Genomic DNA, 15,398 nt, shown 5'->3' on the forward strand with positions numbered 1-15,398 from the left:
TTCTTCATCCCACTCTGCTATGGGGCCCACGTCTTCACCCCACTCTGCTATGGGGCCCATGTCTTCACCCCACTCTGCTATGGGGCCCATGTCTTCACCCCACTCTGCTATGGGGCCCACGTCTTCACCCCACTCTGCTATGGGGCCCATGTCTTCAGTGATATCCTCATGAGGGCAAGTACCAGATACGGTCAAATCCCAGGAGCTAATTGTTCTTATATTAGGGCTACAATCAAGTGAGAGCCCTAAATTTATTTATGTATGTAACTATGGTTTCTTTAAGTCCCTGGTTCACTTTTAGAGACATCATTGTCATTTTATTGTTATAAATCATAAATCATCCTCATGGGGCTTAAGGTAATTCTATTGATAGTAGCACTAAGTGGGAAAGCACTCTTGAAGAAAGGATTTTATACATGTGTAAGACTTATTAGTCTCCAGTATGGGGGTGACTGGCCTTTGGGTACACAGGCCATACGTGCTGGAGATACGGTGATATTTTCAGGAACACTCCTTTATGAAGGTAGAACCATGCCTAGTAGACTAAGACGTGACTTTAAAGCAAAACAGAACAAGAGTCAGTGAATCATACGCAACATTACCAACGCTCCAGCTCTAGAAAAGGAGGTCTGGAGCACACGCCTGTCTTCACAATCGTACGAAATGAAAAGGACAATAAAGAAGTATTACATTCAACGGTGACATTCAAACATTTATATGCGATACTCATTAACCTTTCATTGAACCTAGCTTACCCTTTAGCGTTTTGTCACTTTTATCCAGTACTTTGAGTGTCGTCTGAGAAATTTCTGGTTTGGTGTCTTTAAGTTCTTTCCCTTCTTTGCCCTCTCTCGAGTCTTTGCCATCTCTCGCTTCTCTCCCCGGTTCTTTCAGCTTGGGCTCGATCACTGTGATTTTGCTGTCCGAGCATGGCTCCTCGGGAAGTTTAAACTCGGGCAGGATTTCTTTCAAGAGCTCCCAGACTTTGTCCACATAATTGGGGCTTAGACAAAAGATAGCAACGTTAATTTCCAAATGAAGCTTTTGACCTTGCACCATGTGACAACTAAGAGGAACCAACAATCTTATTTTAATATTTAGTTAAAAAGGAAAATGGCCTTAAAGTTTGCTCGTGTAGTAAGCTTTTATTGAGTACCTACTGCGTGGTAGACTTTACTGATGCAGGGGGACCAAAAACACTGTTGGTTCTAGTCTCTGGGATCATTCACTCATATTAATGACCATGAAAGGGGAAGATCGTATCTGAGCACAGAAGAGGGGCCAGGCACTTTCACGTCCATTATCATTCAGGGAGAAGGCCCTTATCTTATTTGGCTTCTCTGTGGAATTTGAGGGTGCTGATCAACCTCTCCTGTAAATACGTCTCTGAGGCTCCCATAATAGCATTCTAATCTAGTTCTCTATATTTTACAGAAATGACTGGCAGACTCCTTTGAATGCCCTCTTTCGTGGCCCACTGCTCAATTTCCCATCGCTTTCCGTGCTGAGCTTTTGCCATTCATCTCCTCTGTCCTCAGGGGGGTGAGCATAACCATTCTTTGAGTTCACCACACATAGATGGAACCCCCAAGCCACTGGCTCAAGCCCCTCTCCTGATCTTCAGGCCAGCATATACAACCACAGACATCTGTAAAAAACACATGATGACAAAATAATAGAAACATACTTCTACTTCTCTCTCAGGTCAGAAGTTTGAGAAGGAATAAGACGCTTCTCCTCAGCCCTGCCTCCTTTAGTTAATACTTGACAGGGTAGTCAGAGTAATTTTCAAAAATGTAAATCAGATCACATTGATCTTCTTAAGACCTTTCAGTGGGTAATCACTATACTTGAATGGAGTTTTCACATCTTTACCCTCATTCTCACTGTCTGATCTTTGCACAATCTCTTACTTCCTCCCTGACCTCATCTCTAACTTGGCAACCATTCACGAGACACCAAGGTCTTCTTTCTGTTTCTTGAAAATATTAAACGTGTTGCCCTTGATGTTTGACGTGAGCAATTCTTTTCTCCTGCCTAGAATGACCTTATATCAGATAGTCCCTTGGTTGGGAGCAGCAGGTCATTCATGTCTCATCAAGGTTAAATATAAATTCCTCACCGCAGCGTTTCTAGCCATCTAACCTGCAAATCCAAGGTCAAGAAGGTTAGAAAAGTGACCACTGCATTTCGCAATGTTCCAGCCTCTGTTGGTCGTACAAGGAGCTGCTTCCCTGGTGTGCTGGAGAAGGAAGTATAAAAACTGCAATGGAGAAATAGGGTTGTGGTGGTGGTGGTTCAAGTCTGCCATCGAGTCCGTTCTGATCCACAGCTACCCTGTGAACAACAGAATAAAACCCCGCCCTGTCCTGCACCAGCCTCACATGTGTTCCTGTTACGGAGCCTAGTGTTGCAGCCATGATGGCATTCCACCTCCTTCCCATCCTTCGCTGCCCCTGTACGTTACCAAACAACATAGGTCTCTTCCAGTCAGTTGGCCAACTAGCTGTCTTCCAAACCTCCTGCCATGATGAGTGTCTGTTTCTAGGGCTGCCTCAACTTTTGGAAACATTTCTATTGGTATTCCATCAACACCTGGAGTCTTGCTTTGGGGCTAATGCTTTCACTGAGGCGCAACTCCTTCCTTCAGCACCATTGGTTCTTGCTCATATGCTACCTCCTAAAATGGTGGAATGTCAAATTGGGAAGTCTAGTTTTGCAAAGGTTTCACCCTAGGAAACAGGATGGGGCGATTCTACTCTGTCCTCTCCGGTAACGATAAGTCTGAATGGCCCCAACGACACACAACAACTGTAAGAACAAGATAAAGACAGTAGGTATATACCACTCATTCATTAAGAGATTTTCCCTGAGGAGAAAATGCAAAATGAACGGATGGTTAGAAAATAATTATTGGTTTCCGTGTGCATCTGCCATCTGCTTGAGTGGCTGAACGGCTTCCGGTTTCTCATTGGACCGCTAGCAAAATAACGACTATTCAGTATCGACCTTTGCTGCTTTCTTGCATGTACATGCACAAAAGCTCTGCAACTCGAGGATTAAAGTCACTGTTTAACTTTATGAAGTCACATAACCAGCAAGTAACAGGACTCACGCATCACTCTGATTTCAAAGTCAACATGTGTGTGTCTGGTTTCCCCCCATACATATTATATACCAATAAAAAGCTAGGTTGTTAAAGAAATGTTCCTTGGTTAGAGATAAGGCCATAGAATGTCTTGAACCATTAGGCTTGAGGGTGTGACGGCAAAGTACTATGTCCACAGGTGGACCACACCAATGTCAGAGCAGTGTGCAGGGAAATTGTCACCCCTTTATGTACAATTTTCAGAAGCCTAATATCCATCCGTGCCTGGGATTCATGGTACTTCTATTTCTACAGATCTTTGGAAGAGATTGGCGGAGGAACACCTGGATGGTGCTGGTAGGTGAACATGGTGGTTCAAACTCAACAACTGCTTCTTGGCAGGAAGATGAGGCTGTCTGCTTCCATAAGTTTGTATAGCCCTGGAAACCCAATAGGGACCACGATGAGGCAGAATGCATTCTCATGGCACCACTGGCAATTTGGGGTTTTGTTTCCAATAGCAAAAATTTGGGAACCCAAGAGGTAAGGCCAATAATGACAAACAGAGTTGGTGTCTCCTTTTGGCACTCCCATGGATAGAGGGAAGGGAGAGGCTATTGAAAATGCCACAAAACACATTAATCAATTTTCCTATGGAGGAAAGTCCACTGTCCATCTATGTTTGAAACTTCACCACTCTTTTTCTCCTCAGCCTCCACAAAAGCATGGCCCCTTAGGAACGTCTTATGTGCCCTGGTCCCTGCCCATTAAGCCAACATGGGCAATAGGAAGGATCCAACCAAATCAGAATTTTTTGGATGAGGCCTTCCTTGACCACTGCCTGCACCTTTGACAAGTGGTCATTGCTTCAAAATTTTACTTTACACAATTCTTTTCATTTATGTGTCACTTTATAGTACTCCTTTTATTTAAATTTGTATAGCATACTCACTAACATGACAATGTTAGAATTGCAATTCAAATCATAAGAAGAATGTGGCAGAATGTAAGAAAAATCTTACAAACCCCTGATATAGCACTCAACACTAGTGCCTATCTTTTACTTTCTATTTGTATTTTGAGGAAAACTGATAAAAACTGATGATGTCATTAGCCTCTTTTTTTCTCTATATGCCCATGCCTGTTGGGAAAGGTGGATTATTAACTATCATGCATATTTCCAGAAAACAATAAATAACCCAGCAAATGTCATTAAGAAAGGGAGAGAACTTTCATTAATTATACATACCATGCACTACCTTCTTTTCCTGACACTCATTCACTAATCTAATCTTCAGAACACCCACATAAGATATGTCTTTATCCTTATGTTATAGATGCCAGAGAAGATACACTTCACAGAACTTGAAAGTAGAGGTGTCAGAATTAGTCTAGCTAGCTAGTTTTCACACCAACGCTCAAGTTTTCCACCTCACATCAGTCCCAAAGCAACTCAAATCAAACTCACTGCCATTGAATTAATTCCAATTCACAGCAACCCTACAGGACAAGGTAGAACTAACCACCCCCGTGGGTTTCCCAGACTGTAACTCTTAATGGGAGCAGAAAGCCTCATCCTTCTCCTGAGGAGTGGCTAGTGCTTTCAAACTGCTGACCTTGTGTTTAATAGTCCAATTCCTAACCACTGTGCCACCAGGGTTCCATCATATTATTCTCTTAAACCTTTAATAAGCAACCATAAATGCATGTAACATGAATATCTAACCTCCATCAAATATTTCTTTCTTTTTATTATTATTCAAGTGGACCCTTTATTATTTTAGAAATTTAATTATATGATTCTAGACAAAGACACTTCACAATTTTTACTGATTTTCTAGTATGACTAATTATGGTAGCCTGCCTCTGCTTCCGTCCTCAGGGACTTCCGGTGTTTTCGTGCCTCTCGGGTAGTGACAACGACTACAGCATCAGGCATATAAAAGCAAGAGTGTAAATCATTTACTTGGCATTTAAAATTAAAATTAGACAAGTCCATACCTTCACATTTGTAATTTTTATATTTATCACTTAAAACTTCCCATATTTTTGTTGTTATCGCTGTTGAGAATATGCACTGGGGAACATGAGCAATTTCTACATGAACAATTCAGTAGCACTGATTATGTTCTTCATGTCATGTCCCCCTTTTGTCCTGCGTTTCTGGGTCTCCCACACATACAGATTAGCATAAATTCACTGCCCCTCGAGTTTCCTGCCTCATCGTCTGAGTTGCTGTTGTCAAATTAATGGCATGCAGATCAATCTTAAAACAGCCCGGTGTTCAAGACACACAGACGACTGGTTTCAAAACACCAAACAATACACGTGCTGCTCACATAACTATAATATAACTTCACTGAACTATTGTTTGATTTTTACAGTCACTTCCAGGGAAATTTTTGGTTTAAGGTTTAAAGATTATATGAGGGCAATAGTTTCTGTGCTTCAGAGAGCTTCCATGGCTCTAAAACTCTGGATTCTAAGAAGTTTTGAAACTTTGTTTGGCATTTCCCCTCTTTTGATCAAGATTCTTCCAGGGAATCTTGCACTTGAACCCCGAAGGTAAAACAATCTATCTCTATGTCTGGAGCAACAGGGAAAGGAGTGTGCTAAACAGAAGAGAAACATGAAATCTGAGGCTGATGGGCTCCACAAACAAATGACTCCTTTGTGATGAGGCTGGAAGAACTGGATCATGGCTAGCGGACCTCGTGCACCTCCCAAGAACTGCTTTGGGACGCAGATAAATAGAGCCACATAGAGAGAATCATGTGAGAGAAAACATGTGTTTTAAATCCCAAAAGACTTAGAATCAAATCTTCTCTCCCCACAAAATGTGATTGTTTTTAGGAAATTTACTCTCTCTGAGCTTCGATTTCCTCATGTGAGTAGGTAATGATATAAAGGAAATATATATTCCATGGGTGATTAAGGACTATGGCATTCTATTTTACATAACAAATTAAAAGTACTTGATGTCTAATTGTTCTACTATTATTAATTATCCCCCAGGATTTCAGATTAATTAAAAGCAGACTTTGTGTTTCTGTTTGGAAATAAGTGTATACGAACAAAGGGAAATCTGTTTGGTTTACAATTCTGTTCATGTTAAGCCTCATAATTTCATGATTTATACATGAGATACTTAAAGATTGAATTCATAATATAGCTAAAAAATCCCTAACAAAACAGAAAGTACCCTGAAATTCCCAAGGGATTTTATATGATACCATCAGGTGTTATTTTCCTGTAAAATATTAATTTTCCTGGGACTTTCTGAGAGACCAAGAACATATCAGTAAAAGAAATATTACCCAAAAAAAAGAAATATTACTGGGTGAAAAAGAAAAGAAAACAGAAATGAATAATTGATGGTCAAACCTACTTTAGAGAAATGACTTCTGGTAACCACCCGGTGAGTGCATGGATAATGGTGAACTCGCCCAGCTCGCGCCTGTCTGCCGCATGGATGCTAACAATGGAAATGCACAAAGTGAGAGTTACCAGATATATAAGGAAAAGAAAATCACTAACAGCCTAAAATTATCATAAAGAATATAGGGACCATACAGATGATACATGATACACATTGTAGCAACAAAAACAGTTGAATTTTGAAAGCACATAGCAGACAGGAAAGAACTGGCAATCAGTTTGGCTTGGGGATTATTATTACTCGTGTTACTATAGAATTCTATCGAATGATAACTGTGAAAGACAAAATGCCACTCCAATGATCTGAATCAATCATGTGATCCTCACTAGCTTTGTATCTCTAATTTTCAGAATTCAAGTGAAGCTTGAAATTAAACCTTTTTCCTTGTAAACCTAGCTGCCACCAGAACAGTGCACCACTCCCCAAGTGCCCGGGGTGTTCAGTGACTTACATGGGTCTGGGCTGAGTGTTTATAACAATCATTGGAATGAAGGACTTTAAGCCCAGAGGGAGGTGGGGGGAACAGTTTCCAATAGGGAAGTGAGGGTTGGTAAGAGAAAGGCTAGCCCATGAGAATGGCAGTAGGCATGGTTACCGTTGTGAAAGGCTTAGTGGAGAAAAACGAAGCGTGCTGAAAGAAAATTCACTAAAAGCAGACGTGACTTCCAACTGGCAGTATTTATGGGAGGGGAGGGGGGTGAGCTTTGAGAAAATGACTGAACTTGTGTGTTAAAGCATGTGGGTGTTTTCTGTTGAATTCTCAATGCCATTACACACAGCAGGAGGGCAAGGGTATCAAATTCAAGTCCCACGGTCCGTGTGTGGATTCTCCCACTGAGCACCAGTACAGAGCTCCCTTGCATCGCCAACTCAATTATCTATGCGTCATGGCCTTGATAAGACCAGGACAAGACGACTGGAGAGCTCTCAAAGTAGAAGCTAAGGGAAGCAATCATAGCAAACATGTATCCTACATGTGACTTGTCATGTAGGATTATAAGACTCAAGAAGAGTTTGCAGTAACAATGGAGGAAAACTGAGTAATTTTCACCAGAAAATATTCAATAAGATTAGTGTTAATAAATCAAAAGGAGCACACATACTTGAGAATTATTTAGGTTTTTCTCAGACTAGTAAATTATTGCTGTCAATACAGAATCTAAAATGTCACTGGGTACCAGCATGTAATATTCAGTATTCACATGAAGAAATAGTGCCCCAACAAAACAATCTATTTCAACAATTAAACTGAAACACTATTATCCACCTTGCATGATTAACTTTGCATTCACAATAAGAATACACTGGATAGGATGCATGCATAAGCTAATTTTATATGATGCATAGGATATATAACTATATATAATACATAGGAAATCTTTAGTTAATTCTTATGGTAGAAATATGTCTTCTTGCTGGCTAAATGCCTACTACAAATTTTCTGTTTTCCATCTAAAGAAACAGAGACACTGGTGCAAAGCTAGACTGTGGCTTTGGCTTATTAATTTTTATACTTGAAATTTCACATTTTTGGAGAGAGTATTGCTTATTGGATTTTATAAAGCTATGTATTATGAGTGTATGATGTATCTTTCTGTTTTTATCAAAAATAATTGATAATGCTTCATTCTACCTACTCGACATTTGCCAACTTAATGATAGCTTTGGACAAAAGCATTGGCCAGAGTTCAATGTCATTAGTCGTAGCGGGAAGCAATAGGTTGTTTTCTTCATCAAATGGAAGAAAGTCATCAATAGTTATTTTTCTCCAGCAACCCTAAAAGTGAGGAGAAAATTAAATGTATTTAATGTATTACAAAAATCTATGGAACTCAAGAATATGCAATCAACTGTATGATTTTCCTTCATGCATCACTTGACATTAGCACACCCAAACAAAAGAACTGGCTCAGCATTTCTCTACCTGAAAGTACTGAAGAAAACATTCAAGCCCGAGGTGGTAATATTGAAGGAATCTATGGGGGAAATGTTGAATTAGGAAGGAATCATTGAAAGAAGATGGCAAAAAAATACACAATCAATGCACAAAAATGTTCAACTACTTCAAGAGGTAGTATATAATCAGGAACTGGTGGTATTGATGGAAGAAGTCGAAGCTGCACTGAGGGCTCTGTGAAGTGATGGATTACTAATTGAAACGTTTTAACAAACTGGTGCATTACTGGAAGCACGTACTAGTCTATGCCAAGGAATCTGGAAGACAGATACCTAGCCAAGTGACTGAAAGAAATCCCTATTGGTGCAAATCCCAAAGAAAAGTGACAAACCAGAACGTGTGAATCATTGAACAATGTAACTATATCATATTCAAGTAGAATTTTGCAGAAGATAAGTAAAAAATCATTTGCATTACATTGATAGGGAGCAACCAGAAATTCAAACTGGATTTGCTAAAGGTCTCAGAATGAAGGATATAATTCCTGATGTCAGGTAGGTCTTAGCTGAAAACAAAGAATACCAGAAAGATGTTTACTTGTGTTTGATTGTCTCTGCCAAAGCATTGAACTATAGGGATGAAAGCAAGCTATGGATAGCACTGAGGAGAATTTCAGAGCACTTAATTGTGCTCATGCAGAATCTCTACATCAACCAAACAGCACATTTTCAACTGGAACAGGGTGATGAGTATGGAGTAAAATCAGGAAAACTGTGCATTAGAGTTGTATCCTTTCACCATACTTAAGCTGCATGCTGAGCAAATAGTTTTACAAGTTGGATGGTGTGAAGACCATGGCACAAAGATTGGAAAGAAGAGTTTGACTAATTTTGCTTGAGGGAGGAAGTTACAAGAAGTTGACATAAAAACTTCAGAACCAGCATAATTTTCCAAGTAAATAGGAGTGATAGGGTATATGGTATGTGTAATCCTGAATTTATATTGCCTTATAAGTGCTTACATGTTTTATTGTTTCTTCTCTAATAGTCAACAGAGGGCAAGATAGAGTTCAAAGTATTGGTGTCTAGCCAGTATTAGTGTATCCCAAAACTCAAAAAAAATATCAAACACATACAGAAATACATCTAGAGTTATATTTCTAAATTATAATTTTACTACATTTATTTTATAACGATTTTTGCAGGAGTGTTGAGGTTTCTTGCTATCAATGTATCAGATGCCCCTTTAAAGTTTGTTAAAAAAACAAACAAACCAAGAATTGTAAATCTATTATTTCTTTGAGACATCATACAACATTGGATCATTTTGGTATTGGCATTCTATGTTTAATACATGCATATTATACACTTTGAAGGATTTTCATTAAGTACTGTGTGAACACCACAATACTGTTTTATTTTTTTAAAGTAGCCAAAACAATTGATTATTTAGTATTCTTACAAAGTGGGATACCTCCTCTGTTAATACAAATACACAGTACTAGAATTCTTTATGATGCAGTCAAATTCCAATTTTAATTAGCATTTCCATATTTAAATTCCAGTTCAAGGAACCTAATTGGTAAATATAGTATACCTGTTAATGTCCTCGAACCTGCTAAAAGGTAAAATTTTGATGTTTTTGTTTTGGTTTGTTGTAATTAGTAGCATACATCACTGTTACAAGCAATCAGGAGAAGACCAATCTAGGAAGGAGATGGCAGCAAATATTTGCATATTCAAAACCATTTGGAGGGGCTATAAGTCTGACCTTACTCCCACCTCCACTGCAGGAACAAGGGGCTGCCCCTCTCACCACCAGGTCTGTGAGTGTAACACTGTGCAGTCAGCCGCAGAGACTAGACTTCCTTCCTGCTTCACTAAAGAGGAGGAGCCATCCTGTCCTGGTAGAAACTGTGGCAGGAACTCTTCATCCCACAGTGGCCTCCCTGCCCCCACATTGTACAGTCCCCCTCCAAAACCCTTATTCTAGTTGCTGTCCCTAAAGGTTCGTCAATCCTGGGTTTCAGATACCGAAAACCAGAAAAAACATATGGCACAACTTCAAGAGGGTTACCCCGAATGACATAACAACACTGAGATAAACCCTAATATGAACAAACAAACAAAACAAAACAAAAATACAGAAAATGTTGAAAACCAGCTCAGGTCCAGTGTGCATCAGAGCAGGGGCTCAACTAACAAAGTTTCAACTGTTCAAGTCAGGTTTACCCCTTGGTCCTCTCTGTGCATCTCTCCAGTGCACTCTGGTTCGTCACCACTGACCCCCTCCCTCAACTGGGGAGAGAAGGGGGTCACTGGAGGCTTATTTCCCATGGAGTTACCAAAAATGAATCTTGGTCTCCCACTGTCATCCATAGCCTTCTGCAAAGCAGATTCTTGAAATAATTTTTTTAAATTAGAAATTCAGAAAAAAAGTCAGAATATATAACAGAAGAAACAAATGGATATGGTAAAACTAAAAATTACTCTCAAAAACAAACTCACCAGATGGGATAAAAAGCAGAGTGAAGATATTGATGTGAAAATAGTGAACAAGTTAGAACAACAGAAACTACGAACAACATAAGACAAATAAAAATTGTGAAGGAAACTAGCTTAGCCTCCAGGACTTCTAGAACAAGTCAAAAAGACATAGCATTCAGATCTTTGGCATTTAGAAAAAGAAAAAACAATGCATCGCTAAAAGCAGATTTGAGAGATAAATAGTTAAAACTTTAGAAACATAGTAAGATATAAACACAGAATCAAGAAACTAAACACACGCACACAAATACAGAAACACACACCTAGACACCTCAAGTCAATCTTCCGAGAATTCTAGAAAAAAACCCTTGAAAATAGCTAGAAGAAAATGACAGATTACTGGTAATAGAGCAACAATTCAAATAGCCCCTAAAAAGCCATGGAGGCCAAAGGAAATGGCAGAATATGTTTCAGGTGCTGCGAGTGAAGTGTAAAAACAAAGCCCTGTTCGGCTGGATGCTCTCTCTATTGAAACAGCCTATAAGAATGATGGTGAAAAGCAGGCATTCTCAGATGAAGCAAAAATAAGAGACTTGCTCAGTGGGAGACTGGCTCAAAAATAAGGTCAAAGGAGAACAAGAAGGCTTCAGAGAAATAAAATAGAATGGAAGGACACTTCAGACATAGGAAATAATGAAAGAACAAAGAAAAGAGTAACTATCAGGGGAAACGTATTTTTCTCCTTCCGAGTTTTGTTAATTGGGCTTGACCGTTAAAAGCAAAAAGTATGATATTCTGAATGTATCAGATCTATTTCAGACAAATATATCACAAAGAAAGGAGTATTTAGGCACGTAATTTATGAACAAATCGATGACGAAATGTATATCCCAATTAAAATGGTGAACTGTTGGCATCTGCAGACTGTTACCAGTGTATGCTTTATCCTTAAACTGTATACAAAGCAATATATTAAAAATCATATAAACTTGAAATGGATTTGAGAGAAGGTAAGAAACTCACAGAGGGTCAGGAAAAGTGGAAAAGGAAGAACCATTAAGAACAAAGAGAAAACAAATAATAAAACGATAGACTTAAGCGCCACTGACCACATAACTTCGAATGTAAATCATCCAACACATACAAATTAAAATATGAGAGTGATTTGAATGTTCTAACCAAAATGAAGACATTGCTTAGGCTTTGTCAGAATAATTCTACATCATAGAACTCCGTGGGGGGTAGGGGGAAGTCCCACAAATGGACAAATATAAACACAAAGAAGCTACCTCTAGTATTGTTTGTGCTAGTTAAACACTCATGTATGATACCTTAAATACATATCAATATGGACTGAGCAGAATACACATATTTTGGTGTATCTGTACAGCAGAGAATGAGGTAGACCAATCTGTACAAGGAAATTTCAAAATATCCATGGGAAAATTCCATTATCTCATAATTACATTTTCCACAAACTTTTTGAAACCCACTTATATTAGTATAGAAAAATTCCCATGGTTATTTCAGAGTAAACCAGCCTCTGACAACCGAGGGGTGCGTAGGCGCAACTGTACGGCTACAATATAAAGATCATCGGAAAGTCGTAGAAGATAGGAGAGTAAAATAAAGGAGTCAGACACATTTGATGGTAACATGCTCACCTCTGGGACGGCCATGATCTCAGCAGCCAGGTCAGCGCAGAGAGAGAGGGTCTTTACTACCTTAGGATAGTTGTAGGTAGCCATCGACATGCATAGTCAGGAATTGCATAGGTCACAAGGTGGGTGGTAGCTGCAGTAAAGTCCCTGAGCTCACAGGTGAGGAAACTTAATACCTGCATTGGGGTTTGGCATGGGCGGGTGCACGGTGCTGCAGCTGGAGGAGATTACAAGAACGTCTGCTTCTTCAGGGAGACAGAATCAACCATGTGCTCCCTTTAAGGCAGAATAGCTGTTAGGGGAGAATCTGTGGGAATGTTATTTAAAGCAGGATAATGTACTTGGACTTTAATTTACCAAAGTGGAGGCTCTCCTACCGTGGAATACTAGCTTTCCAGATTCCCTCTGCTATAAATTAGGGAATATAGTCCCGAGTCATAGTTCCCTCAGTGTCAGTTATCCCACACAATTATTGAATAAAACAGTTTGCAATCTTATAGTGCTGTAATTCCTATTAATTATATATACTTATGGTGTGTTGCAAGGGTTTCTATCAATAGAAAAAACTTAGGGGGACATACATCAAGCGTTTACTGCGAGAAGGGTAAAGAATGGGGCCACAGGGAATCTCCATATTCTGCTTTAAACAAGTTAGTGTTGTTTGAATTTGTTCTCCTAAAAACATGGACGTCTTTAGCAATAAGAACGAAGCTTTCCTATTTGAAAAATACATATATTGACTAAGAAAAAATTCATAACATTCTAGACCTAGAAGCACTGTTCTTCAAATTTACTGTTTAAATGTCCCTGGATACAAGATCATTTGTTCATAATCCAGGTTTGTAGACTCTACTCCAGAGGCTGTCCCAGGATCCCCGGAGAGTGGCATGGGAAGAACTTATTTCTGAAACCCGCTAGATGTATCATGTGGACGCTACTATAGACTACGTTTTAAGAAACTCGGGGTTCTATGATAATACTGTGCTTAAAACATACCAAGGCCCCATCAGAAAGAAAAGCCAATAATTCTCAACTCATAAGAACATTAGGAACTGGGGGTAATTACTGGTGCCAAGATGTGTGCTTTCTAGGATTATTCAGGGGCAGCACAGCACAGGGACATGCTGGGAGAGGCGGCCAACAGCAGTGAGTATGTCAAGGGGAGAGCAACGGCTGATTTGCTTCTCTCAGGAGCTCAAGGAAGGCTGAGGCTGGAAAGTCACTGACAAGGCTGTATCCAGGTGTCAAGGTATCGGCATTATTACAGCCAGGTGATGGATGAGCGCCATAGCAGAGAGGGAAAATCTCTCTGTGTGAGAGCCTAGCTCAGAATGCTGCCCCATACATTTTCATCAGGCTGATGCCTGGAACCTTGACTGCTGTTTACTTAGAATCCAAGTGGGAAATAACAGGGATGCTTTTCATGCTTTATAAACTACAGACAGCATGCAGAGACGCTCTGGGGGGTTGATTTAGTTCAAAGGAGAGACAAAGGCAAAGGCTTCCAGGAGCACCTGCAAGGAGGGGGGGTGGTAGAAAAATATGTGTAATAAGGCAGAGATGGAAAACTGCCCTCCAGCAGGACAGCAGTAGGAAAACATTAAGTAATCGAAGAAGAAACCCAGGGGGAGACTCTAAAGTACCTAAGATAGGAAAGGAGGAGGAAAATAAGTGGAGGGTTTGAGAGCTGCCTCTCTTGTGCTTATTGAATCAATCAAGAGAAGAGAACAAAGCATACTTTTGAAAGCTCGTACCCTACACTTTTACAGTGGAAAGCAACAGATTCAGATGTACAAACACCAAACTGTTCTTGATGCTACTCAATACCTTGTGATCAAGCCGATGTCAATAAACCTCTGGAATTGGAAAAGGGAACAAAGGGAAAATTAAAATTGTATATGTTAAGGAAAGAAGACGAAAAAAAATACAAAGACCGTGATCTTCTTAGAAAGAATTTACTCCACTTGCTCAGTTTACGTACAATGTTGACACAGCCATACCAGCTGGGGATTTACCCACCCGCTCAGGGAGAACAGATTTCTACCAACCAAAGGAACAGGTTAAACTCACTGCCATCGAGTCAATTCTGACTCACAGCAACCCTATAGGACAGGGTAGAATGGCCCGTATGGGTTTCTGAAGCTGTAAATCTTTATAGGAGGGAAAAACCCTTGTCTTTCCCCCTGGTGCAGCTGGTAGTCTCAAAATGCAAACCTTCTGATTATCAGGCCAATGCACAACCCACTGCCTAACCCGAGCTACTTAGAAAGCCAGGTAGTCACTTCTTTATCACAAGGACAGTGCCCTCAGAGGCTGCAAAGTTTCTGTTCTTGAACTTTTAATCTTCATCTACTTTTGCATCATAGTTGCCATCATTATTCTGCTATACTCTTAAATGCTACAATTCCAATTTTAAGGGGTGGACAAAAGTAGAGGAGGGTGACTGGGAGGGCATTGCAATGTGGTGTGTGTAAAGAACTTAAATAAAGAATTTGACCACTATATAGTGCTCTAAGAAACTTATATTTAAGAACAAGATCTAAGCCAAAAGCAGTTTCTAGGATGTGCAGGCACCTCATCTGCTTTTATAGGTGCTATGTATACACTAAGTGGGTGAGGTTCTGGACACCTTGTAATCCTATCGTGACCCGAGTACGGCCCTTCAGGGTGGGCTAGACCAGAGCATGTGCACAGGTACAGATAAGACATAAGAGCTCATGACACATGGAATCCAGGAACAGGAATGGGAGTGGTGACAACAGGAGGGCGGGTGGAAGGTTGGGAGAGGAGGGGTGGAAGGGTGACCAATCTCAATGGTCGACACATA

General features: G+C 39.9%; 1 protein-coding gene across 1 annotated transcript in view; it reads right to left on the reverse strand.

The window, feature by feature from the left end:
• ADGB (androglobin) overlaps positions 1-15,398 on the reverse strand; it is a 194,398-nt gene that overhangs the window by 163,642 nt on the left and 15,358 nt on the right. The window contains exons 5-7 of the mRNA XM_045294574.1: positions 8,165-8,304; positions 6,477-6,563; positions 756-1,003 (exon numbers count right to left, since the gene is read on the reverse strand). Of these exons, the coding sequence (XP_045150509.1) occupies positions 756-1,003; positions 6,477-6,563; positions 8,165-8,304 (475 nt within the window). The remainder of the gene's footprint in view (positions 1-755; positions 1,004-6,476; positions 6,564-8,164; positions 8,305-15,398) is intronic.

This window comes from Echinops telfairi, unplaced genomic scaffold, assembly GCF_000313985.2.
Source record: "Echinops telfairi isolate 266 unplaced genomic scaffold, ASM31398v2 ScPeMD7_3533;HRSCAF=4204_0, whole genome shotgun sequence".
Taxonomy (NCBI): Eukaryota; Metazoa; Chordata; class Mammalia; order Afrosoricida; family Tenrecidae; genus Echinops; species Echinops telfairi.